Source organism: Blennius ocellaris (assembly GCF_963422515.1).
Source record: "Blennius ocellaris genome assembly, chromosome: 13".
Classification (NCBI taxonomy): Eukaryota; Metazoa; Chordata; class Actinopteri; order Blenniiformes; family Blenniidae; genus Blennius; species Blennius ocellaris.
In genome coordinates this window covers 11,412,651-11,440,044 of record NC_137662.1, presented here as the reverse complement: position 1 = coordinate 11,440,044, position 27,394 = coordinate 11,412,651, and the positions used below count along the sequence as shown (strand labels likewise).

The window sequence follows — 27,394 nt, the reverse complement described above, 5'->3', positions numbered from 1 at the left end:
TTGCTGACACTTGCATGAGGGAAAGCTGCCATACCCCTTATTAGCAAAATGGCCAAAATGTGTCCAGCTTGTTAACCTGCCATGAACACTCTTTATCATCTGGCAGAAGAGACAGAGACAGCAGGAACGGAGAGGCTGTTTATTTGGAGTGCATGTCTATCTCACTTGTTAAATCTTTATCTGGGTGCTACTTCTGCAAAGAACAATCTGTGGTCCCGACTATGGCTCTGCAAAAGCAGTAGTTTATGGTACTTTGTTGTATTAATCAATGTGGGAAAAAAAACATTTTGGTGTTGACAATCATGGCAGTAACTCTTCAAAACCGGATATATGTCATCGATATGATTTTTTGGTTTTTGGATGATAGTAAAAAGAAAAGGTACTTCTAATACTCAGTAACTTCTGTAGTAGGTCAGGGTATGTACTTGAAATAGTTGTCCTTGTAATGAATCATATTGACCATGGCAGTGTAATTTCATGTTGTATACGATAAAATTGGAGCATTTAAAACAATTATCACCACTCTTCATCAAATTGTACCAAACTACACATCAAATAATATAATATCAGTACAGCTCTTCCCTCATTTAAAAAAAAAGGTTGTTTTTGTTTTTTGGGTTGGCTTTTTTTTATGTATTTTAATCTAAATGTACCAAAAACGCATTTCAATTCATGAGAAAAATCAAAGACAAGCATGTCATAAAATTGAAACAAAACATTTCAGAACATCATTATTCTAAAAGAAAAAAATGAATTGTATTATTTGAATGATTGCTGTTTTCATTAATGAAGTGAAGATGTTAATGGAAAAGGAAAAAAATATTGTGTCAAAAGTAATAATAAACAAAATATCTTTCACCCTGCTTAGAAGTGTTTGGCAATCAGATCATTAAATAGCCATTTGTCTGGACATTATTGTTGTTATATCTTCATCACATGCAATCATGTTTCAGGTTATCTTATAATTTGTCTCATGTGTACATACTTTATATTTAGATATTTATATTATGTCTACTATATTACGTCTACTTTTTAAACTCTATGTTAATGCTTAAAGGGAACAACAACTGGAATTTCATCATATTTGACATATAATGTTAATAAAGCTATTTCATTCATTCATTCATTCATTCATTCATTCATTCATTCATTCATTCTATCATTCATTCATTCCGTAAATGCAATAACATCAACATTCCCAGTGAAATTTCACTGTCTCCTTAGTGACGTCAACATTATTTTGTTGACGTTCATCACGTGGAGCGCTGTGCACGCACTTCCTTAGCAACGTGTATCTGAACCAGGAAGTGCTTGTGTGTTCCACTTTAGCCGCTGTAGCACAGAGGAGTGGAAATGTGTGACAGTAAAGTTTGTCTCGGTTAATCGCGTGCGTTCTGCTGCTGCCCATGCCTTTAAAACACATGCCGGACAACGTCGTGATCAGAAGGCAGTCGCATCGCCGGTAGCAAAGGAGGAAAGACTGTAAGTTGGGATTGTTTTGTTGATGGGGAAACTAGCTGTCGGCTAACAGGCTAACGAACACAGAATTGCTCTCTTGATACAAAATGCTTTTGTGTCTGTCTTTCATCGATGTACACAACAGAAAACGACTTAACGTATGCTTAGTAACTGTAAGCTGACATGTCCAATGGCTTATTAAGTTGTGGAAAAGGTAAACCTCTGTTACGAGGTTGGTGATGTGTTTATGGAACTTGAGAGCTTTGATTCTTGTGTGCTATATCTTATCGAGAATTACTGTGGCAGCTGTTTTTCGGCTGAAATGATATGCATAAATCAGTCCACCGATTTATTTCGGCACATTTGTCGTAATGGAGAAAAACTGATTAGTGATCAGTAATCAAGGGGTTGTATGTTCATTTGTTACTTAATGTTCTCTTTCATGACTTGATTGCCAGCATAACAACAGCATTAGTTGCCCATGTATCTTATAAAAAAATATCTCATAATAATTTACGCCCAGGCCATTATGATGTGAACAGTTTGAATACCTTCCAACTTTATTAGCGAGAAAGATAGATCATTTATTGATTCTGAAAGAAATACACATTCTCAGCTGCTCTTGTATATATCAGGTAAATTACAAACATTAGGGGCATTTAAACAGATACATACGGTGCATGTCAAATATCAACAAATAATTTGCAATGAATTGAGAGAGCAGGACACCAAGCAGAAGACATGATAGCGCCATTCTAAAATAAACTATGGCATGTGATTGTTATGCAAGTTACAACACCTCCTTTGTAAATGCCCTACTGAATTTTCTGCACGTCTCTGTCTTGTATATTTTAATCGTCAGTAACACTTCCATCCACTTTCCTGCTACAGGTGTGCCACGACAATGACTGACTTGCCTTTGTCTCATTGGCAATGATAGGCTTGTCAAGTTATGCAGGGGTTATGGAAAGTCCAATGAATCCTGCTGTAGAACAGCAGCCCGCCTCTCCCCTCGCCAACACCTGGAAACAGGAATCGATTGACAATCTGAAGCCAAGAAGCGTGGGTGGATTCGTTTTAGTGCATGCAGGTAAGGTGCACGCGTCATCATTTTCATGATGTTTGGTCATTTTAGAGACTTCTGATGGCACGTGGCTCATCCATAAAACACTATCTGGTAATGAAATGGTCAATCCTCTATTGATTTATTAATTTTGGCAATTCATTTTCAGGAGCAGGATACCATTCAGAATCGAAAGCCAAGGAATACAAACACGTGTGCAAAAGGGCATGTCAACGAGTAAGTGTGCTTTATGTATCAGCACGGTGTGCATCTAAGAGCAATATTATTGGACTGAAAATGATCATGATATGATGCACATGAACAATTGCATATGTCTTCTATGTACATCTGCTTGATACAAACTAAGGCCTTGCAGATTGGAACCTGAATTAACAAAGCGAAACCTTTACCAACACACAGATTCACACCTGTAGACCTTAAAAGAGCTTTCTGAGAATTAAATTGACTTCCACCACTCAATTTTCTGAATCTGAATACTATTGGCTAGTCCGTGAATATTCTAATCAGAATAGTTTTAATGATCCCAGGAGGAAATTATTTGCTACACTTCCAAACACTTACGGTGTTTCAAACAGGACTTTGGATATGTACAAAAAAAACTAGATTTTTCAAAGTCAAATGCCTGTCTAAAACACAGTTTGTGTACTATGAGGCATGCAAATTGAGTTTGGCTTCGTTGTGAAACTCCTACGTGACAAATGTAACTATAGCGATATGCCTCTGCAATGTTGGTCTGACGTTGACTATTCTTTTACAAAATATTCAACTCCTCTTCTTTACTTTTTACAAAGATTCAGCCATTTTAACTATGTTAGTTAGTTAGGTAGTTAGTGGGAATTGAATTTGGACTCGTTTAAATTCAATTTTTACAAAAAATTGCATTCTCAATACATCACTCTACTACCTTCATCCACAAATACAGGCTTTAGGTTCGTAATGTTGCTTCACTATATAAAAATGTAGTTGTACAAAATAATAACATCTAAGTACTGAGCAAGTAGAATCAAGTAGAGTAAATATTCTCCATGCATTTTTGTCAGTCGGGTTGTGTTTATACCATGATCTCAGTTTAGAGTTTGCTTTCAGTAATCTTCGTTGGTCCAGTAACAAATCTCTCCTTTCCCTGGGATTGTCACAGGAGATCATCCTCTTCCTCTCCTCAGTCTCCTCGCAGCAATCACATCCTCCCTCAGTGCATTATTGAGCTTCCTCACAGCCCCTCTTCTTCTCCTCATGCCTGTTAGCTCTATCCTCGGCCTCCTTTTCCCTACATCGGTGCATTGATACCATTTTATCCGACACTGACTGGGGATGGCAGGCTCCATCCTCAATAGGTCACCAGTCCATCACAGGACAAATGGAGACGTGCGTACAGACATGCTGCAATGCAGCATTTGGCCAGTGGGAAGAAATCTGAGTACGTGGAGAAAACCCACACACAAGATTTGTTCTGTGGCTATTGGATAGTGCATACTTTATGTGAATACTTGTGAACCGCCTTCATACACAACAGCTTCAGAAGAGGTCACGAAGGCCTTAATTTATCCTATTACCTGACTCACCTGATAGTTTGAGTGTTTTCCAAACTTTTTTGGATTCATCTTCAGCTTTTCAGATGAAGATGGGAGCACTTTCGTGAGGTTTGCGCAAATGGACCAGGTCACACTGGGCTTGTCTGAAAACAGCTGTCATTGCGTATATTTTCAGCAGGTTTCCAATGTGTGTTTTGGCTGCACTACTCAAGCTCTTTAATGTCTGTATTTTGAAGTCCTTCCAGATTTAATTTGGCTGTATTAAGATCGTTTGCTCACAGAGGGGAAGTCTTTGTTCTTTGGCATCTCAAGGCAGGTTCCTTTCCAAAGTGCGCTCATATTTAGTTTCACTCATTGTTTCTTCCTCCCTTACCGCTGAAAAGCCACGCCATAGCTTGGCCAATAAGAAGAGTGTTAGAAGGTTAAGGTGGTGGGCCTGCTCCCTGAGGATACAGCTTTCAACAATATACATCATTTCTTACCCTGTTCCAACATTTGAGCTATTTGCCAATAATGTTTTCTTTTTACTTTTAATATATTTTCTTTAATTGTGGGTCGAAATTGCGTTCATGAATTTAACATGATTAACATTTACACTCCAGATCTTTACCAAAATTAAATATTGTAAAGGTTGGAGTCTTTAGGCTTCACGACATCTAACTTTGCAATGAACAACTACAGGCAGTAAATAGTTGCAATAAACATTTATCTATCATGAAGAGTTGACTTTGCTTCTGTTTGTCATTGTAGTTTGTTTTGAGTAAGTATTACATGGAAAACAACAGTAAACACAGTTAATTGGAGTCATTCGGTGTATTTGTTGTCTGTTTCAGGCTGTGGATCAGCTCAAAGCTGGGGCGCTCGCAGTGGAAGCAGTGACTGCAGCGCTGGTTGAACTCGAGGTTTGTTGCTTTATGGTCATCTTCACTCATTCCATCTCCGGCCGTGTATTAATCTAAGTAATAAGTAATGCCTCGTATAAATCAGGTGAATCATTTTGTCTCTCTCCCAAAAGAAACAAAACAACATCCAATAACCTTTGAGCGAGCACAAGAACTGCAGCGCAGCATGTGTATGTGTTTATCCAAAACAGCTTCAGCGTGCTCCAGCTTGTGATGCATGTGCGCACATCCTGTTGAATGATGCAAGAGATGAATTTCTTCAAGCTCAGGCTGGAATAAAGATCAGTGTCTCTGATGAACTCTGTACTGTTTCAAAATATGCAGAAACATGCAGATGGGGATTATACACTCTCGCATGCAAATCATGAGGAAGTGAAACGAATGCAGCAATAACGACAATAAGTAGCTGGGAGATATTAGTTTGAAATACTCATTGCCTTATATTCTGACGACATTTTTTTCTACATTGTCACAGTTTTCAGAAGTGGCACAATCAATATATGCTTTGAGTTGCGACTTGATAAAGCCTGGACCTTGTGGTTTGTCCACTTCCAGCAGCTTCTCTTCTTTTGCTCCATTTTCCAACTGATCAAAGCACAGATGAGGTAAAGCTTGTTTAGCCACTTTGGCTTAAGCATAACAGCCCAGCTCAACAAGAATTATGGGAAATCTGAAAAGTCTCGTATCAATGCCAGGATCATTATTCCATATGGCCGAGTTTCTGTCATAATCCGGGCTGAAAACAATCAACATCTTGTTGAGAGTGACTGATAGTTTGGAGAATGCCAGCAGCAACTTTTCCCACTCTGTTGTGTTGGAAAAGTTTGTTAAATATCATCATGAAAAGAGCTCTTTTGTAAAAAACCAAACTCATCCAGAACTGTTGTTAATCTAAAGTCTTCTGACATTGAAAAAATAAGAGCACATAGGACACTATATATTATTATTGTACACCAGAGCAAAGTCTGAGGTATTCCTCCACCGTCATATTAACACTGACAGAATGGTTCATCGCTGTTTTTATTTTGGTCTGAGCTTTACTTGTTTCAACTGCTCTCAGGACTCTCCCTTTACAAACGCTGGCACCGGCTCCAACCTCAATTTGTCGGGAGAAATCGAATGCGATGCCAGCATCATGGATGGAAAGTCGCTGCATTTTGGCGCCGTAGGAGCTATAGGTGGTGAGTGTTGACGGTCACATGAGCAATTCTTTATTGTATGTTTTACTGAATTACTTTCCTCTATCTCAAAAGTCTTTACAATGGAGGCCACCTACTTAATTTAGAGGAAAATCAAGAAATGTGGCTGATCTGAAAGAAGCAGTGTGTTTGATACTCCGTTTTTATTTTATTTATTTTTTTAGTTTTCAGTATTTTCATATAAGAATTTGTGATTCATTGCAGGCAGGTGGTGAAAACTGGTGTTTAACATTTAATCCAAAAGACAAATGTTATTTTAGCACCACATCTGCATGATGTTAACTATATAATTTGTGTATTATGAGGGAAACTTGGTTGGCTTAGATTTCTAAATGTGTACCTGCCAAGTTTTGATGTTTTTTTTTTTTTTTTTTCATAATGTCTCATTATTCACTGAGTTGTGTATAAATAGCCTGAAAACAACGCAGCTTCCAAGAGGCTCTCTCATATTTTCATTTTAAGGATTTCTCTCTTAATTGAAAGATCGATTCACTATGTGACAAAATGTAATCACGCTGCACTTCCTGCATTTGTTTTTACTCTTTACTACTGTCCTTCAGGTATTAGGAACCCAGTCTTAGTCGCAAACCGTCTGCTGAGTGAAGCACAGAAAGGGAAGCTTTCAGCTGGCAGAATACCACCCTGGTGATTACCATGCTCATTCACTCATGTAAATTAGTGTTTCTTTGCAGTTGTTACACTTTTCTTCCTTTCCTCAGCTTTCTGGTGGGGCGTGGAGCACACGATTGGGCAGTCAGCCATGGTATACCACCATGCCCTTCTGATAAAATGGCGACCAGTGAGTACTGAGGCTCGGATTTACAAATATACATTGAAAGTGTAAATAAACAAACCGCATAAGTGCATATTTTACTGATCCAATTTATGTTCCCAAAAGCATTGACAAGACATGTTTTAAGTTGCGTTGATGTCTTGCAATAAGAATGTTTTGTCACTCCAACCAGAGTTCAGTTTATCTGCATACAAGAGGAATAAGCGAAAGATGGAACTGGCGGAGAAAATGGATGCAGGACATAATCCGACCAAGAAAAGACGACAATCAAGTGAAACTGTGAGTTTTATGTGATCCCTTCAAAACATGTTCGATATGTAGTGCACCAGTTCAGCGAGAATAAATCTCTTCTTCTTTATTGAAAAATGAGATTCGTCACATACAAACCCATCATGAGTTGACTTAGTTACTGACTTTGTATTTTTTTAACCTTTAAAAAAAAAAGATAACTACTTTCTCGGAACTGGCTCATTAAATGTTTTAAACTCTATGGATGAGGATTCTGTCTGTCAGGAAAAGTCTTTTAGCACAACTGTCCCAATTTTTTTCCCCGCAAATTCATAAAGCCACTTGTCACAGTATGAGGAAAGGGACAGAAGGAGAACACAGAACATGACCTATGAAGGTGATGGGGTCCAGCAGTGCGAGAGCATGTGATTCCTCCAGCAGAGAACTAACAAGTCTTACAAACTTAATTCAGAAGTAGATATGAATAAAAATGCATTTCTTCATTGATATACTCAATTTATCAGGCAATCAAAAATGGAAGTTAATGTGTAGTGTTACACTGGGATATGAGACATAAAACTGAATTTAAAAAGTCAGAAAGCTTCAAATGGAATACTGTTTTTATTTTATTTTTTTTAAACAAGGAAGCCCATATATGACTCAACAGCCCTGATATAAGATCTATCCTGTCAGTTATGATCTCACGTTCTCACAGGGTTATCAAAGGAAATGGCATTAGCAGGCTGCACAGACGGTTCCAAGAAAGGATTAGAGCGCTGACAAGAGTCAGTGAGTTAGAGTTTCAGTGCCCTGAGCAGCGCAACTGGAGAGTGAGCTGAGCTCAGAGAACACTCGTTCTGCTCCTGAGCTCACTGGGACAGGGTGGGAATGTTTTTCCTGGTTCACTTGTGATTTGTAAAGTATGTGAATTATCACCAATATTAGGATGTTTTTAAGGTTCACTTGGGTTAATCAGTTCTCAATAACCATAAAACATTCATCGCGAGATATACTAACAACTAAGACGGACTGTTTGTTGATTCAAATGATTTATTATTCCGTGATCGACATTGGTGTCAAATTGTTAATTGGCATAATTATTGTTCAAAAGATTAAGTCGGGTGATTCCATCCGTCTTCTTTTCAGTATTGCTTCACCTGTTTAAGATGACCGTGGGGCCACTCGGTGCAGCTGAGCTTGTATAGAGGGGTTTGGGCTTCACTAAAGCTCCCATATTGACCGTTCACACGCTTGCCATGTGCAGAGTTTAGGGGGTGTTTTACCTTATCTTTAATTTTCTTCAGCCATGGAGTTAGTGGAAAGGAAATAACCTCATTTTCTTACAAGAACTGCTATTAGAGATTGGCTTCAACCAAGAAAATGTTACCGCAACCTGGTTTTAATTTTCATCCAGCGTTCTTTTTGTGCTGCTCTATCTTTTTTTGCCAAGTACTAAAGTCTCTCTATTCTTCTTTTTTTTTTTCCTTTCTTTTTTTTTTTTATTGCAACACTGACACCTGTCTCATGATTGTATATTGTTTAGGGAAATCTGAAGCATATCAGCATAATTCCAGAGGTGCCCTTCAAGTTTTACAACCATTATTTTTCCTTTATAGACACTCATATAGTCTGACAGGAAGGTCTTTGTAGCATTTCATAATAGCTGGCTCTGGTCCCGTTTGGCCTCAGAAGCCGGCTGATTTTGCAGAGCATACGAGAGATGAGGAACGCTGTTGCATTGTTGTTGTTGTATTTTTTTCCCTCTCCCCCTCCCTCCTTTCCAGTCCAGGGTTTAATCAAGATCTTCAGTGTCTGGTAGAAGCAAAGTCCTGATTATGTATCATTATGCCAATTTGCACATTTACCCTGTAGAACTCTATTTATCATGCAGTCTGACTCATGATGGTTTGAAAACAAATCACTTCTAATGCTAACTGCAATCAGCAAAGGAAACAGCTGATTAAAATTATACCAGCGCACTTCTGTGAAATTAGACAACCTTTGATTCAAGAATTCATGCCGTACTTCTATTTATTTTCAAAGTTTTCTCAGTCACAGATGACATGGTGTCAGTGGTGCAAAAGTTAATGTTTTAATCTTTTTTCGTGGTATATTTACTTTGAGATTATGTCGATGATTGTTTCTTGATGTGGCGTTTGACTATTTTTCTCTAGGAAAATGGCTCCGGGTGCCTCGACACAGTTGGAGCTGTTGTGGTGGATCTGGAAGGGAATGTAGCGGCAGCAGTGTCCAGTGGAGGCCTGGCGATGAAACATCCCGGCAGGGTGGGCCAGGTAATGAGTCATATCAAAGTGCCTTATCATGCCTCTCAATAGTGTTTCCCTTTGTAACGTTCCCGTTGTTGAACTACTTTGTCGTGATTGTTCCCTCATGTAGCTCAATCCCACGTGCAGGTAAAATTAGTTTGACTGAGTGTTTGGAAGTCACCTGCAGATGATATCATGACCTTCTCAAGATGTGAAAAAATTTTATTTATATATTTTCCTAAAGGAGACAGCTACTCTTCACAGCAAAAAGTTTAAATGTCCATGTGGTAATGCTGAACCAGGTTTTCATCACTGACAATTTATCTAGAAGCAGAACTCTACCTCCGGTACAATGTAGAGCTTGCTTGTTCAAATATACGGCTTTGATGTTTCCGTATGTACTGTATATTTAGCCACCGCATTTTCTGACGGCAACATTCTGAGTGCTCATAAAACTAATAAAAATAAAAATGATTCTTGCACAAACAAAACACATGATTTGCTGCTTATCTAGTTTTGTCCTGCTAAACTAGTTGCCAACTAGATAGGAGAGTTGATATGCTTTTTTGGGGGCATTTGATGGGCTTCATAAGAGAAAGGAAACTTTAATATATTCGTGTCGCTGAGCGCTTTCTTTACTTTAGACGCATCCGTCTTATTCTCATCATCGGGCAGTTTGATACACTAGATTAAATAGTCTGAGATGTGATGAAGTGACAGATGTCAAAAACTCATCCTTTGTTGGATTTCCCTTCAGTTACCAGGTGTCTAGAAGTACAAATTGTAATCTATTATGAAGAAATGTATGTTTTGTGAGTTCTGATGCCCTCCAGTGGTCAAACATCACCTGATCCATGCACCTGGAAAAAAAAACAACCCATAGAATCAGTAAGCAGCTGTGACTTTACAGTGCAGAGCATCAAGAATAATGAGGCAACCTACTGCACAAGCACTTACTCATATTCCTGGCCCTAATTTGTAATGTCAGTAGAAGTTTCCCTTAAACATTTCTTTACAGGAACTCAAAGCTTCTATGGGAGGCAATGAGAATCTATTAAAAGCAGTTTAACAGGGGAAAATCACTGACTTGAAGCTAAATAGAAAGATTAACCTAATTAGCACTTGTAGTGTTAGTTGAAGCTGCACCTCATTGCAGCAGAGCCCTGAAAATGGAATGGTTTTACCAGTGTGGTTAAATATGTAGAAATATAAATCAGATTGAAAGGACCACTTCAACCCATGTAATTGTTACTTTTTTTTCCCCCGACGCCAGTATTCAATATTGTATCATAATTGTAATTTTTCCATGCATGTCTGCATTCATTCAAAACATTTTGTTGTTCCGTGTTTTCTCAGGCTGCTCATTACGGATGTGGCTGCTGGGCTGAAAACTCTTGTAATATGAACCCTTACTCAACAGCAGTGAGTACCTCAGGTATACCAGCACACTCTCCACAGTCTACTTTGTCCTCTGGTGTGCCCGCGTGGCGTTTTGCACGGCTGTCACCGTTCACCACAAGCATGCCTTTTGTTTCGAAGACAATATGGATCAGTCGCCGGGAGTCAAACCACACAAAGCCCGACAATACTTTCCAATGACCTGCAACTGTTCCTGCCGAGTGATTTTCATCAGTCACTTCCTTGACTGATTGACTCGTAATACTTTACGCTTTGTTAGTCAGCTGCATGCCAGGTGCATTGCAAAGCTCTTTGGACTTGAAATGACATTTGACATGGGGCACCTGTTGGAGATGAGATAGGAGGAGGGCTGCTGGGAGAGCAGCGTGAGGCTGGTGACATTTTGTAGACTGCAGTTATCTGGAGGCAGGTTGTTATTTTGGTGGGATTGCATGAAGAAGTTATAGCATCTTGAAGTCAGTGAGTTCAAATATAGTCCATATTTTAGTCATAAATAGGTGAGATGGTATGTAAAATGTGCTTATATGCTTGACCTACAGCAGTTTCTATCATTTTCGTATATCAAATGATTACAAAGAGAATCATAGGAATACTACAAAATTCCGGCTTTTTGTCATCAACTCTGCTCTCATGAACGTATAATGATTGAAAAAAATAAAGGCATTAAAGAATTGTAGTCACTTCCAGTCAAGCCATGTTTGTGACAAGAGCTCTAAAATGTCTCCATAAACTCACATCTATGGTGGATAATAAAAAGGTTTCTGGGGAGATTTCTTTTTTTTTTTTTTTTTAACTCTTGAACTCTATCAAATCAATACTTTGTAAGTGTTAACATTTAGAAATCATTTAGCCGTTATACGTCCCTTATTGAAGTACTTGGCAATTGTAAATGTCCACCCAAGGGTGTTGTAATAAAAATAAGTGCCACTATATTGCGTTTTTATTTTATTAATAAAGGCGTGTAAAACTGACCAACATCATTCATTTTTATGGCATTAAACTTCTCTAATCAGGATACTTTTTTCATTGGATTCATGTGATATGTTATATAATCTTATTGGCATCTCTTCTAAACTGTTGAGTAACACTGCTCTGCAAAAAAAAAAAGCACCCAAACTTGGACTTACTGGAGTCATTTGAGGATTCTTTATACATAAACCTACTGTTGTTTGCACTCGAAGGTGGCTGTTGCTCAGTTGTTGGAGCAGGTCATCTTGTACCGAGGGAGGTGGTGTGATCCCCAGTCTCCTGGGTTTAGATGAGAATCGGTAAATGTGAGTGCTGAAGAAGTGAAAGTACATCTTATGAGCAGGACTCCTTTCATTGCTTTTCTCTGTATAGTAGCATCGATCTGGTGCACAGACGGGTAAGACATCAACCTTTGGCACAGCGACTTTTCCAAATATGTTTTCTTGCCCATTAAAGGGTTAAATTAGCTTTACATGACTTCAAACATACGTTAACTGAGACGGCTATTTGGACAAGGACATCACGCCCTGTCAGGACCATTCTGCCCCTTCGCAAAAGGAGCCACATTGTTCTTGAACGTATTTATACAATATATACAACCGACCATGGATGTTTCCTAAAAAAAAAAAAAAATGGACGTGCGCCTCTTTTAGCTGAAGGCCATATTTCTGGTTTTGAATGAGCGGTGGACAAGTTACACAGCTTCTGCGATGCATCTGCGACACGGCTTCTGGGTTACATTAGAACCCCTTTGATGTGTGTCTGTGTCCTAATGCGTTTCAGGGCAGAAGAGCTGGTCTGTTCAGACAGGGGAAAAAACTTTCAGTGATACATACCGATAGAGCGAGTGTTTTGCACTGTGCGTAAACTCGCTTCTATGCATGATCTCTATCATTTGCAGACATTAATGAAAGGAAAAATAGCAAAAACTGAATTAACAAACTTAATGATGCATCTGGACTATCAAAAAGCTTGTGTGCTTTGCAGCTTTCTGTTACGTTTCAAAGAATGCAAATGACAGTCTATCACTTTTTCTTTTGCCTCAATGCTCTTATTTCATACAAAAACTGCTATCTTGTGTATGAAATCTTTTAATGAATTCGACCTGACCAGAGCTGATTCAACACATCCGTCCAGCTTTAGTTTAATTGTATTAATTATCCGGTGAGATGCTGTGGATGTTTCGCCGTATGTTTTTTTCGCGTCGCCCCGTCTTCCTATATTGTGGTTTTGCTTTGATGTCACAGGAAAAAAAAGAACGGCAGCCTCATGGCTTGGGAGAAACATAATGTGTGTTCCAGTGCAACACCTGTTTTTAATTTCCGAACATGAAAGGCGTTTCCATCAAAAGAAGCAGAAAAAAAAAAGCAGTCATTTTCATCCCGACACGAGGACCATGACCTTCACCGTACACGTCACTCTTTCTTTCCTTCACTCCACCACTTTGCCGGTTCACTCCACACACCCCCGCCTCCCCACCCAAGCCCTTCACGACTCATCAGTGTTGTAATTTGTGGATCTTCATCTCACTGCTTCAGCTGGCATCCGCTTTGCTGCAGCCATTTGGACAGCAACCCACAACCATCAGTGCAAACTCTGGTTGCTATGGGTTTATCACACTGCCCAGGTCTTTTTTTCAGTTTGAATTAAGCCACAAACTTAAGTGTCCACTTTCTCTCAGGTTTGCAGTCTGCAAAAGGCAGACTTTTGTGTTTTCCAATTTATTTATTTTTTTTTTTTTTAAAGAAGTACTTCAAATGGCTTCAGGCTTTTGGTCTCCACAGTTACTAACCTGCATTCAGTTCTGCTGTCGTTACCTGATATTTTATGAGGCTTCATTTGTGTTTACAGAAACAATGAGGCCATATTATTCAGTCTTTATGGGTTTTTACGGGATCTTTTGCCAGATGTGTTTCGTTCCTACTTTCAGGTTTTGTTTTGTTTTTTTCTTCTTTTTCTCGAGCACAGGGGGGGGGGGGGGGGGGACATACATTGTGCAAAAATGTATAACCATGCAGCACACAGTGAGCATATGTATCTTACCTAAGGAACAGCGAGGCTATGAAGCAATAAGCATGTTATTCTCTGTTGCACAATAAACGACACCTGCTATGCTTTGATTAAGAAGTGGTGTAGAAGAAGGTAGGACACTGTGCAGGATGCTCATGTCTTTTATGGTTTCCCAAATGCTTGGTTTTCCTCTCAGGGCTGTTTACGGCATGCAGCCTCAATCAACAGCATCAGAGAGATTTAGTTGTTAAGAGGAGTCAACCTTCTGCCTGCAATTCTCTGATTTCATGTAAATTAATTCAAGGGAATTGTCTTTCTCTGTAATAAAATGCTGCTATTTGTTTTTAACTAAAGCAATGACTCCACTGCAGTTTTATTTATGTACATTCTGTTCTTCCATTTTGCATACACTCCTGCCACTCCGAACTCCCCTGTTATGCAGCAGGCTAATAAAAAAAAAAGTTTGTTCTGGTTTGTACTCCAAAGTATAAATCATATTTTATGTTTGTGCCATTGAGTCTTACAATAAAACGTTTTTTTTAATGGATATTGCAGTAACAAGTAAAGTTAAAGATACATCAACGTGTAATGGTGCTGTTCACATGTTACACGTGTGCATGCTTTCCCTGCAGTCACACAGAAAGCCAGCTTGGTCTTAGAGTTTACACAAGTGGAATTATTACTGGGTGGTTTGTTGTTTCAAATTCTCAGACCAGCTGAGATTTGGCCAAGGAAAGTTGTAACGCAAACCCTCCTTCAGCAATTACTGCCGGTGTGCCCTTGAGCGAGGCAGCTGTAAGTCAAACTGAACTGAAATAATGAAGCTTAATTCGACTTAAAAATATGTTGTAGCATTGAAGTGTTTAGTTTTGTGACTGTTAACATTTTTTATATGCTACATTTTACATTCTGTAACCTCATTGGCAGTTCCGTTTAAAAAGTGACCTTATCAATCCGTTTTATTATCAAGGAAAACTGTTTGGAACTGTAATTCCACACTCAGCTTTTCAGCATTTTCTTCAAATAATCAACAGGTGATTTTATTGGTATATAGTTGAGATACAACATTGACAGGCCATCAGTGCATCATGGAGAAAAACATAGAAGCAGATAACTACACTTAATCACCTTCGCCAAAAGTCACTAAACATGTTTTCTGGACCGTGGGAGGACGTCCATCCACGCACAGGGAAAACATGCAGACTTCACACAGAAAGTCTAACCTGAAGTCGGACATTAGCCAAGACTGAAACAAAAAACACATTGCAAAGTCTACACAATGAAAAAAATTCAAAACACAAAATACACATTATTAGGAAGCCTCAAATCCTTCATGATTGAAATGACTGATATCGCTTGTCTTTTCAGTTGAAAAGGAAACATTAATTATTTACTTGTATTATTGATCCAGTTCAGAAAAGAGGACTTTGTCCAAATTAAGATTCAGATTGTAAAATTCCCATGAGATACTTCGTGAGCCTGACAAGCTACTTGGAACCCCAGTCTCACTTCAGGGGCTTTATTATGTCGGTATGTATGGAAGACATTGAGATTTGCCAGAATATTGAAAGAATCAAAACTTGCGAAGAACTTGACAATGATGTTATCATATTCGGTTTCTGCTCAAATTGTCGCTGACTCAGTTGTGTTTGTATATTCTATGTGCCAAGCTGGCGCCTGCAGCTCTCTGTAGTTTAACACAATGGTCGCCTGTGTGTTTTTATTTTTATTTTTTCCAGGCTGTGGAGAGCATCTGATTCGCACTATGCTGGCACGGGAATGCTCTGCTGCCATGCAGTCTGAAGATGCTCACCAAGCACTGCTGGAGGCTATGCAAAACAAGTTCATCAGTGAGTCACCTGCATGTAGCCTGATTACCGCTCCTTTTCCACAGGTTTGTCGGCCAAGCGTGTGTCTGTGACAAGATGATAAAATGAAACAAACAGATGTTGCGTAACTCACGGCACGAGCACGCCGCTGGAAATAACAGGATGAGGCGAGACAGCGTTTGATTTATGGCTCTCTTTGCTCTGACCTTCAAATGCTTCACACATCACAGCTGACAGCCGCAAATAATTTTGGCGGACACGATTGTTTTGTTGGAAGTTTATGTGCAGATGTCGGGGTTTTTTTTTGTTGTTGTTGGTTTTTTTTTTTTTTTTTGAAGTGGTCACTTTTAGAAAATCTTGTTAAGTATGTCTGCTGTGTCTCGGTGACCACTGGGATAGCCCAGAAGAGAAGAAGAAAGGAAATGTGCAACCATGTGGTAGTTTCTGCCCCTGCTGTGGCCTTTGCTCCGTCCCAGTTTGGCTTCATGCAGGATATCTGTCACGCTGAACAAAGACCAATTAAAGTTTGTTCTCCTGTTTTTGTTTTTTTTTCCTTTCAAGATGTTAAATATTGAAAAATCCAACCTTCGCAGGAACATTCTTGGTCACGTCCAGGACTTTAATTTATCATGGAAGCTCAATGAGACCTTCCACCTTTTCTACTGAGGAAATATGGTTTCTTTTTATACTTGGGTGTAATGGAGCAGCTCTTGTTGTATATAACAAAATGTAGCGAACAAACATATTTGGTTTGCTCTGGATCTGCATTTTGTGCTTCATTTTAGAGAAACTGATCCATACTCGAAATAGTTTTCGATTGTTGAAGATTAACAATTCACCACTTGACATTTACAATTGAATTAATTTAATTTGCTATATGTTTATTATATGAAATGCTAACCTTTTTGCAAATGTTGAACAAAAATCCATGTATTCTGTGAATATAGTCCAATGAACCTACAAAGAAGTGTTTTATGGAGTGATGGAAACATTACAACATGAGAGTAGAATCTGTGTGAAATGCAACAAAAGAAACTGGAGCTCCGGCACAACGTTTCCATCAAACACACCAATTGGCTCCATTTTTCCCTTTTCCTTGTTGCTGTGTTGAGCCATTTCAAGCCATGCTGTTTATAGTTTGTTCTTTTCCAAACCAGCACCCTTTTTTTTTCTTTTATTGCACCACACTGATCACCCTTTCCAAGTTTTTTTTTCTTCATACACAACACCTCATTCAAGTTTTTCCACTTCTGAAATTCAGTTGAAGTGGTTGAAAACTGTTTGAACTGGAATTTATTTCAGTTTTTTGTGTGAAGGAAAGCTAGAAGACACTTTATTGCTATTTTGTTGATAATCTTTTCATTGTTATTACAGTTTACAGATTGCAAAATCTTGTAGTACCTGTTTTGTGCAAAATCATGTCAGCTCAAATATGGCGTATTGTTTTTTTGTTTATTTGTTTTTAACAGGATATTAAAAAAAAAAACTTTTCCCGAAAAGGTTCCAAATTACATTTATTTACTAGTGGAGTTGTATTTAATTTCATTTTCATTTTCTACCCTTATTCATTTCCCTACGGAATTAAGACATTTCTTTGGTTAAGGAGAACCCCCCCCCCCATATTTATGTTTATTAATCACACATGTTTTGTTTTCTTTGTGTGTCCAGGCTCCCCTTTTCTGGCCAGCGAGGATCGTGTTCTGGGTGGAGTAATTGTCTTGCGGTGCTGCAGATGTGTCGAAGCTCAGCCATCTCAAAATATTCAGGGTATTCTGGGTAAGACAACTTCATGTGTGATCGTTCTCAATGCCACAGATGACGATCAGCAAAGACTTGGCTGTGAATATGTATCAATCTATCCTTTAATAGATGAGGGGAGGAGACACAGTGGCTTTCCTTGCAGGTGGTCTGTGTTTTACCTCGCACAATCAGGCTCTGGTTTCACACCCTTCATCTCAGATTCAAACGGAGACCTCCCACTGTGGAATCAACCACTAATCTTCAGACAAGTGGAGGCTTTCTGAATGTGGCCCTGTTGGGCTGATTGTATTGATGGATCTGGTTTCTCTACCTGGAGCTGCTGAAGTGGTTCCTTCTCTTTGCACAGCTCTTGTCGTGGAATTCGTCTCAGTCTGAGTTTCTCTAAAAATGTATCCCACATGTCTTTACAGCTGAGTTCACTCTCTGTGCTCTTTTGCCCGTTTGGTTTTACGTGCATAGGCATTGAGCACACATTTAAACTACTCATAAGTTGGTGTACATATTCCACATTATGTCAGCTTGTATAGTAAAATGTTTCCATGTGATAGTGACTCGTTGATACATGAGCCCAGTTTGATGCGGTTTATGAACTGGGCTGTTATGTTATTGGAATTGGGTTTTCCCATTTCAGCTTTGCTCTGTAGTTGTCACTGCTGCCAGGCATAGATTTTCATGACCATGAGCTTGCTCACAGTTTATTGGTTCATGACTCACCTGCAAAAATTCCTCCATAGTAACACAATGGTTATGATGGATAGTGCAGTGACTATTTACTGGATTTGTCAGTTTTCCACAAGGCTTCTCTACATCTCGAAGTCTATGTATGTCTATGTTTACGGTAAATAACTTTCTGTGTTGTTAACATTTTTATTTGGGTTTGTTCACAGTAGAGTTCTTATGGAGTCACACCACAGAGAGCATGTGCGTTGGCTACATGTCAGCTCAAGATAGTAAAGCTAAGGTGAGTTTATAACCAGCATTAAAACCAAAGCTTCACACACTCCTCCTTCTTCACACTTCCTCTTTGCTTATTTTTATTTGTTACTCTTGTTAATTGAATACACTAAATACGCAGGTTACACAAGAGCATAGATGAAATAAAAGAGAAAAAAATATTAGTTAAATGAAAATTATGAATTACTGAAATATAAAAAGCATAATGTGGAGTTCCTGTCTGCGAAGATGAATTACAATTAAAGTTCAACATATTCACCAACATATAAAAAGGGAGCAAAACAACTGAGATCCAAAAACTACTAAGAACAGATAAGAACAAAGCAGGTTTTGGGTTTGAGGTACATAGTATAAATACAATTTTAAGTTACTTTTTACGGACTTTCCCAAAGGGATTAATAAAGTATGATGATGATTATTATTGTTGTTAAATTACAGTCTGTGGGGGCTTGTTCTAATTTACAGTCATTTACAGAATTACTGATTTGATTAGTCAGATAAAAACACTTTTATTTCAATATACATTTTTGTCAGGGTGAACAATATGTTGTTGTGATGCTATACTAGCAGTATCGTATGAATTATATGATTTGACCTAGTTTACGTTGCTCCTCAACATGATGTACTCTTGATTTGTTTGCCCAGCGTATCTCTGTCACTCCGTATGTGGATATCAAGAGAAGAGACTGTTATTCAAGTCTGGTTCAGATTTCAAAGTGTTTGCAATTTGTCCCCACCCCACCCCTTTACCTCTCTCACTCTCTCATGGTCTCACTCTCTCATCGCCCCCCCCCCCCCCCCCCCCCCCCTCTCTGGCCACTACCTGGTCCCAAAGTAGCATAAAGTTTACTGAAAGTCATGCGCCACTGGGGATATCGGTATCAATCTGCATATTTGTCAGATGCGCTCTGTATTGGGCTTTGGGGTGGAATGTGAGCATGCAGGCACAGCCACGAGTGTAGCGCTGTGTACTTTCACTCACCAAGTAAGTTCTGTTTGCATTGGTGCATTACATGTGCATAACTGGAGATTTTGTAAAGCAGAGTGATTTTAATAAGCGAGTTGCCACACTGTGAGCATGCAGCATCATTTGATAATTCAATGCAAACTGCTGTTATTGGGATGTGAGTGTAATAAAACAATCATATATATATATATATATATATATATATATATATATATATATATATATATATATATATATGTTTTCTATGGTGAGTAAGAAGGTGTGTTATATACTAAACAAAACAATGTTTGATTGCTAAGACCACTAATAGGGGTATACTGTGAATAATGCTGCATGGAGGAGTAACTAGGAGTTGGGAAAGGTTCAACTTTGTGTTTGGACAAAATCCATTCAAACACTGTCCTACTGATAGCTTCCCATTGGGAAAGTTGGAGGTTTCAGACAACTCCCATTAAGCATGTCTGGCAATACTAAACATTGCCTCAGTTTTAGTGATACTTATATTCTTGCTCTGTGTACAAATAAGATAATTTAACCTAAATTCTGTTCGCCTTCAGAGGTGTAAAGTATAATAACCTTATCATTTGTGTGAGATAAACTTCACAACAATGGTTATCACAATTCTACACAGGTAAACAGTGTGAAACAAAATGACAGCTGCACGGCACATGTTCATGAATGTGGGTTGAAAATGTATTGTACTTCCTGTGCATTTCTCTATTGGTTAATGAAGGTGATAACAAGCTGGTTTTTCTCTCGTGAAATAAAGTGGCACTACTTTAAATATTTAATGGTTCAAGCACGTGCAGGCTAAAAGTAAAACTGAGCCACAGAAATATGTTGGATGTGAGTATCACAGAGTCACTAAAGTACCAATAAAATGTATTGTGGTGACCGAGTCACCCAACATCCCTTTATTAAGATATGCATGCAAAATGAATGTGCTCAGTGGGTGAGGATCCAAGAATATCATCTGTCAGTAGTGGTTTCTGGACGTCTCGAGGGAGGGTATCCACTTCCTCTTGAGGGGCAGTTGGTGACACAGTGATATTGGAGAGAGCAGCCAAGAGCGCAGCTGCACCACCAAGCCTCACGCTTCCCCAGCAGAGATTGAGTAGCAGCACTGACACACCGAAGCTCTGATGTGCCAGTGCCTTGCCATCTGTGCACCCGTGCAGCTGGCTGCTGTGTCCTTCATGCCGTCAGACTGGGAGCTAAGCAACCCATTCATCTGCAGCTGGCCTCTGCTCACTTCATACGTCTTGTTCATTGAAGGATTCCTCTGCGCACATTTTGTAGAGCCGTTCCGAAGGCTGGAGATGGGAACTTAAACATAACCAAGTTTCAGTCATATCTACTGTGGTCTGTGTGCGATAGAGGCGAAGGATGTGGCTTTTGTACTTCTACAGCCTTTATGGTACAAGGAACTTACATGTAGCATGTTTTATTACTTGAGCAGTTTAAATGGGCGTTATATAATCTGTCACTCTCATTTATTTGTTCACATAATCATATAAACTCACACAAACATGGCTGCTGTGCAAGGTGCTCGCAGTCCATTAGGAAGCACCTTTGAGTTTTTCTCAAAGGTTAAAATGGTGGATGGTACTGCCAACTTTGGGGTTGGAAGACAGCCCACCCTGTCAGCTGAGTCTTCCCAAATGTTTGGGTGATTTGTTGTCTTAAAAAATGGGGAAGGTTTGGCAAGGAAACTCTAGTCCGGCAAAATCTTTGTCTTTGCCTTCGACTTTGAATGAAGCGTTCGAGGGGGAACCTTCTGCTGTCAGAAATCCTTGCGCATTAATACTTGACAAGGAGCCGTGGTGCACTTTATCGATTGCTTGACCATTTCATCCAGATTGGAGCATGTGCAAATACTTCTGTACAGTCAGTCGGTGGCAGAGATTACAAAGCATTTGGAGCCAGAGGCATCCACAGCCTCAGCTGCTATTCTACAGACATTCCTCCCATTCCTATTAGCTTGGGCATTTCTTACCAGCCAGAGTCCATCTCCCACTGCTTCTCAGTGATAAGAACATGAAAGGGCAGCTACACAGTAGCTCAAGTATTTAGGACAGAGGTCAGTCTGAATTTTTGTTCTAGCAGCTCTGTTCCTTTTTCTAAAATGTGTACATACATGTATTTGACAGATAAATGTGGAAGACATTGAAGCGTGCTGTAGCCAAGTCAGAAATGTTGGATTTGATGCCCGATGGTGGGTAGCCTAACGGTTTCTCTTCTCTTCAATCAGATGTTGTTCCTGAGGAAAGTTGAGTCTGTATCCTAATCCTTTTGACGTTAAACTGTAAAAGAGCAGCAGGGCTGCAGAGAGAGGGAGAGCATCTGGTTTTACTCATGCACTCACCTGTGTTTGCACTGGACAGACATCAAAACATCAAGCTATGTTTTACAGAGCTACACAAAGCTGCATGGACAAGCCAGTGGCGGCACTTCTGAAACAGTTAGACTATTGTTTTATGATTGTCGTGATTGGACAGATGAAAGAGCAATGGAGGTTCCAAAACACCACTGCCATGGCTCAGTTTCCTACTCCTGGACATCATTACCACTCTAAAGATTTTTCCTCCTCAAATTGCACAAGGCTGGAGAAAATCACATGGCATACAGCGCAGGCCTGGTCATTGTCTGCTTTGTATATCAAATGACAAATGTCTTTTATTATGTTACACACTGTTTTTATTATCCATTTTGCGAAAAGAATAAATAGCATGTTTGTTCAGATTTTATTTTGCAAGAAAAGAATGTGAAAACCACAACACAAACACAACAGCCCAGTGATGAAGCTAAATTTATCCTCGGGTCGACAGGGTGGTGTTAATGTGTGGCTTCTCGTGCTCCTAAACACATTCATATCACCAAAGAATGTTGTTTTTCTCCCACAGATACAATGGGTCTGTGTCTTTCATGGTATATTTTTACTCGGTTGTAGTACTGTCATTTAGGTACTTCAGTCAGAGGCTAACAGGCTGACAACAGGTTTGCATGTCTTCATTTTTGCCCTTGTATTTAGCTCAGCTGTCATATAACTTGAAATTCTTTAGCGTTTTCATTTTAACCCCACTCGCTGAATTTGTCATTTGTATGTGCTGTTTCTGTAAATGTGGATGTCAGATCAACGACATAATAAAATCTGCATTGAGCTCAGATTACGTGTGACACTGCTTACACCCAATAGCAGGCCGTTAAATCACAATAAATCCCTTGTGAAATGCTGAGATAATTGCAGTGTTTGAAGTGACGATTATAATTTGTAGTCATTATCACCCACGGAAATCTTTAAATAAATGGTTATTAAATGAACTGCCTGCTTACTGAGACTTAAAAAAATAAAACTATGGTTCAGTGTTGAGCACAGTTTTGCAGTATCCTGCTGATAGCAGTACCATCTCAAAAATATTTTGAATTATGCAAAATTGAGTTGCTTCAAATTCACAGTCAAGCAAATATAAATAGTTGTTTTGCATCGAAGCCTCTCAGTTCACGCCTAACGCCAAAAATGTGTCATTTGACGCCAGCCTGTACCTGGTTGAGCTATGCGGAGGAGGTGACCGTAGAGAAATGTAGTATTCACGAGAGTATTCACGCAGTCTTTTGGCTGAATCTTCTCATTTATCCAACAAACTTCTTCAACAATTATTCTTCTGCATTATATGACACTGCCATGTCTTATATGAACAGCCACCTGTTTTTGATCAAACTGAAAGAAACCACAACATACAGTATTTCCGTTAAGTGTTTTGTCACCTGAAACTCTACAGACCCCAAACTACATTTGAACTTTTAATTTGCATGCTTTGTTGTTATTTTTAGGTGTTTTTTTTCTATCTGTTGATGGATTTCTCCACCCGAAGAACTACTTGTCCTCACCACTCTGTCTGTCCCTGTAACCTGCTGTTATGCACCAGCCCCATAGCGTGTGATGCTCTTAGCACTGTGGTGGTGTAATTGCACACTCGTAAGGTTTAGTCGCCTTTGACTCTTCCTGCTTACTCACTCATGCCGTCCATGCTGTCATCCTAAAACTAAATTAAGGCCTTAACATATGGCATAAGGCTGAATGGAAGAGTCAGACTTAGGACTGCGTATTATCCAGTGTCGTACCGCTCGCTGGAAATCGGACCAAGAAGTGTATTTTCAACTGCATATTTATGGCGGGAGGGACTTAAAACGACATTGCTATGCTCTTTCCCTCTGGCATGCAAACTTCAAAAGGAAAAACATTCAGCATGTCACCATTAGTTGATTATGACTCAGCTAAGGACCTTCTCTCAGAACAGTTTCACCAAGGCCTTTCCTTAACCTCATCCTCTGAAGATGAAGGGAAGAGGATGAACCCAGAAATGTGCACTGCAGGCGTAATAGCCTCTCAGAGTGTTGCCATGTGTGCATGGCCTTGTCTGGCTGTTGTCCCACTGTAGTGACAGTTGCCCTCGGGGTCTTAAGGATCTGCAAAAAAAAAAGGCCAGTAGACTTTCGATCCTAGTAGAGTGATGTCAAGTCAATTCAGTGGTCTGAAGCCAGTGTTACCCTCTGAGGAGAGCGCAAACGAGGGGAAGGAGAATGACAGCCATTATTGGCACATGGAGGGTTGGTCACCTTTGATCCGGCGGTGGAAGTATCACTCCTGTCTTCACAGCTGTGTTTGTCCCTTCCCTCCTCCTCCTCTTCTTCCGTCTCTCTGTCTCTGCTCAAAACACTGGCAGCTTGTTCTCTTTCTCCATTCACGCCGGCTCTCTCCAAATACTGACTTAGCAGCTCAAAACTTCAGAGGTGCAGGATCGTGATGCAAACAGCAGCGCTGCTCGCATTTCTTCAAGCCACATTGTATTTACCTCCATCGCACATGTGTAATCAACCTTTCTTGACAACATATCTATTTACAAACCCTGCAGTTAAAAACATAAATTGCGGTTCTGGGTTAGGGCTGCCCCCATAACACCAAGGAGCTGTGTACTCTCAGGCAGAACAGATTCTCTGGGAAACCAAACCACCTGGGTCATAATAGAAATCTGCAGGAGGGTTGCGGGGGTGTTCTGGGGCTTTGTGTGTTGGCCATGGACTCTGCACTTCGTCCATGAACTCTTCGGACTCAATCATTAACAACAGGCTTTGTAGTTTCACCACCAGATTACTTCCAGAAGTAACTTCGCTCAAATGATTTTTGCTATCGGACTTATTTGTAAGGCGACAATGTGAAAAGAGTACCTCAGGATTTGCCATGACACAAACTTCAATATGTGACTAAGGATTTGGTCACATATCACAAGTATTGAGCAACTTCATATATTTTAATTAAACATTTAAAGCAGCACCTGCTAGTACTGATAGTTGAAGTCACAAAAATGACTACAAACAAATTGATTTTAATGAGTGTCTTGTCACACTAACTTTTAAAGAATGGTCTTTGAATTCATAACAAGAGAGATAAATTGCTAAGACGACATTGATAATAAGCCCTTATGACCAGGGTGCAACTCAGTATTGGGTATATAATTGCTCTGAGGTCTATCCTTTATTATTATTATTATTATTTAGGATGGATTGTTTTTAAACAACTATGTCCTTTCATTTTATTCTCCTCTATGCATTTTTTACCAATCATACCTAATTTATAACTGACAGTTTTATTCCTCAAACACTGTTTGAAAACATGTTGTAAAGTAAATGTACTCAACCTCTCGTATGCACACTTAAATTATTTTTGTTCCCTCCATTATTGCTCGCAAGGAAAATAACAAAATTTTTAGAATGTAATGATGATTTGCACATCAATATCTTAACATTTGCCATGTCTTGCAGAAATGCACTGCTGGTTGCTCTGGCTTCATGTTTTTTTCTAATTTTGTCTCTTTTCGCTGCAGACACACATATCCAGATTACCACCGGGGACTGTTCCTGGACAGTCTCTGGCCATCGAGGGAGGGGTGTGTCGACTGATGGCTGTTGTGGAGTGAACACCATTCTCCTTCTGGGCTACACACACACACACACACACACACACACACACACACACACACACACACACACACACACACACACACACACACACACACACACACACACACACACACCTCCGCAGAGCCTTTGTGATGTCAGAAGTAATAAGCTGTGGCTGTTTTAACAGGTGTCCAGGAAGGAGGGAGGAGTGTGAGCTTCTACTTAGTGCACTTACAGGACTTCCTGTTGCCACTGTCTGCCTCTGCCTCTGCCTCCAGCATGTACACTATGCCCCTCTTTAATCCCGCCCAGTGTCAGTTGGACTACACTTGATGCACCATTGCCTTGATGGGTTTTTTCCTTTTCTTTTTTGTTACTCTCCTAATTACAAGCGGCATGATTCTTTTTGTATATGAGCTATGATTTTAGGAAACAGGGTGGATGTTGTTTTGTATTACTGAACAGATGCAACTGTTTTCAGACTTAAAGGCATTTATAATGTGAGGCCATAGTTGAAATTACTTTCCCATCCTTATCAATATATCAAATTGCACCTTGTGGAATGCCTCCCTATCAATTCTTTTGTTCTGAGTGAAGAATTTGTAGCTGTGAATTTTAAACAGTGATGGGGAAAGGCAATTTTTAAGCGGTAATGCATGCAGACTGACTTCCACATACACACATGCTGTTACTGCTCCTCCTACACACTGTAGCATATTGTGCATCATAGGTTCATGATGAGGTTTATATTCCCACCATGGTACGCTTTGCTTTTTGTTTTGAAATGTGATCACATATCTCCTGCATGTATACAAAGAAGCTGGAAGCCACTTTCTTTTTCTCTTCCAGAGTGAAGCTTATACATATATAGTGCTCAGGTAGCAGCATTCATCCCAGCCACCAAACAGGACTGTTAGTAATGTAAATCAAATCATAGTTTATATTTGTACAGTCCCATTCACAGAGATTTGTATTTTCTTGTTAAAAAAAACCCCCCAACAACATACAGGTTGACTAACGTATGCATCAAGCCCATGAAATGGTGCTTTCTGATTATTGTACTTGAAAAGACGAAAGTCTGATTTGAGAGTTTTGTTGGGACGATCAATTTCTCAGATGTTGCTTTTTTCCTTACTTAGTAGGACTCGCAGTCCTAACAGAAACCACAGTAAAGTTTTGTTTTTTTTAATTGTTTACTTGAAAATACAGCTAATATAAAATCCTATAAGCTATGAAAATCCTATGTGCACCGCTCTATACCGTGCTTGAAAAGCAAATTAAAATCTACATTGCTACATGTCTATGCCTTTTTGTTGTATTCTTCCAACTGTTAGGGGGTGAGACTTTCATCTCTATTTGGAGAGCAAGTTCGTGTAAACCCAAACTGACAGAATAAATATAATCTGAAGGGTAGACTGCCAAAAATGTATAGTCTGGGAATAAATTACATGCTGGAGAGTAACTGGAATGAAAAAAAAAAAGAAGAATTCAGCAGGAGGAAAAGAAATAACACGTGAAGGGAAATTGTGTTTGCAGAGGAATCAAAATTGTAGCGTGTTCTGCAAAATGCTTTGTTATTCTAAGTTGTGTCAGTTTGATTCCTTCTAAATAAACATCCACAGACTCTGATTAGAGAGGCTAGTTATTTATACCGGTTGTATCGGGTCTGTCCAGTTGCTGGCTCTGGATGGCGTCCACTGCACTGTCTGAGTGGAATGTGCAATAGAGCTGTTCAAGAAGATAAATATATTCAGCGTTTGAAGAGAGAAATGCCTCGCTGTCAGTGTGCCATGCCTGGCTGTTGGGATAGAAGAGCATTGATGATATCCAGCCAGTTTGCCTCTCAGGTGTAACATGTCACAGTGGCTCGACATCGGTGGCTGAGCAGAGTGTGTTTGACAGGTCAGGAGGAGCATCGTGGGGTTGGTTGGCGAGGTGTCTGTTTTTGTTCCACACCTACGTGACCCCCGGTGTGAGGGTTCATCCTCGACAGAGAGAGAGAGAGAGAGATAAAACAAGCATGCTACCTTGCCCCTCAACCACATGCACGCTATTCTCCATTAG

The 27,394-nt window shown here is 39.5% G+C and overlaps 1 protein-coding gene across 3 annotated transcripts; it reads left to right on the top strand.

The window, feature by feature from the left end:
* Positions 1-1,347: 1,347 nt before the first annotated feature.
* On the top strand, positions 1,348-25,458 carry tasp1 (taspase, threonine aspartase, 1). 3 transcript variants are annotated; one of them, XM_080508108.1, is made up of 14 exons: positions 1,348-1,482; positions 2,350-2,548; positions 2,691-2,758; positions 4,908-4,976; positions 6,037-6,157; positions 6,736-6,820; positions 6,895-6,974; positions 7,141-7,247; positions 9,371-9,490; positions 10,820-10,898; positions 15,601-15,711; positions 17,359-17,466; positions 18,342-18,412; positions 25,255-25,458. In XM_080508108.1, exons 2-14 carry the CDS (start codon positions 2,392-2,394, stop codon positions 25,345-25,347), a joined length of 1,269 nt encoding a protein of 422 aa, XP_080364234.1. In that variant the 5' UTR covers positions 1,348-1,482; positions 2,350-2,391; the 3' UTR covers positions 25,348-25,458. The 3 variants fall into 3 exon arrangements, with proteins under 3 accessions (XP_080364234.1, XP_080364233.1, XP_080364235.1); XM_080508107.1 differs by having other exon boundaries at positions 18,339-18,412; XM_080508109.1 differs by having other exon boundaries at positions 1,357-1,482; positions 2,399-2,548; positions 18,339-18,412.
* Positions 25,459-27,394: the final 1,936 nt, after the last annotated feature.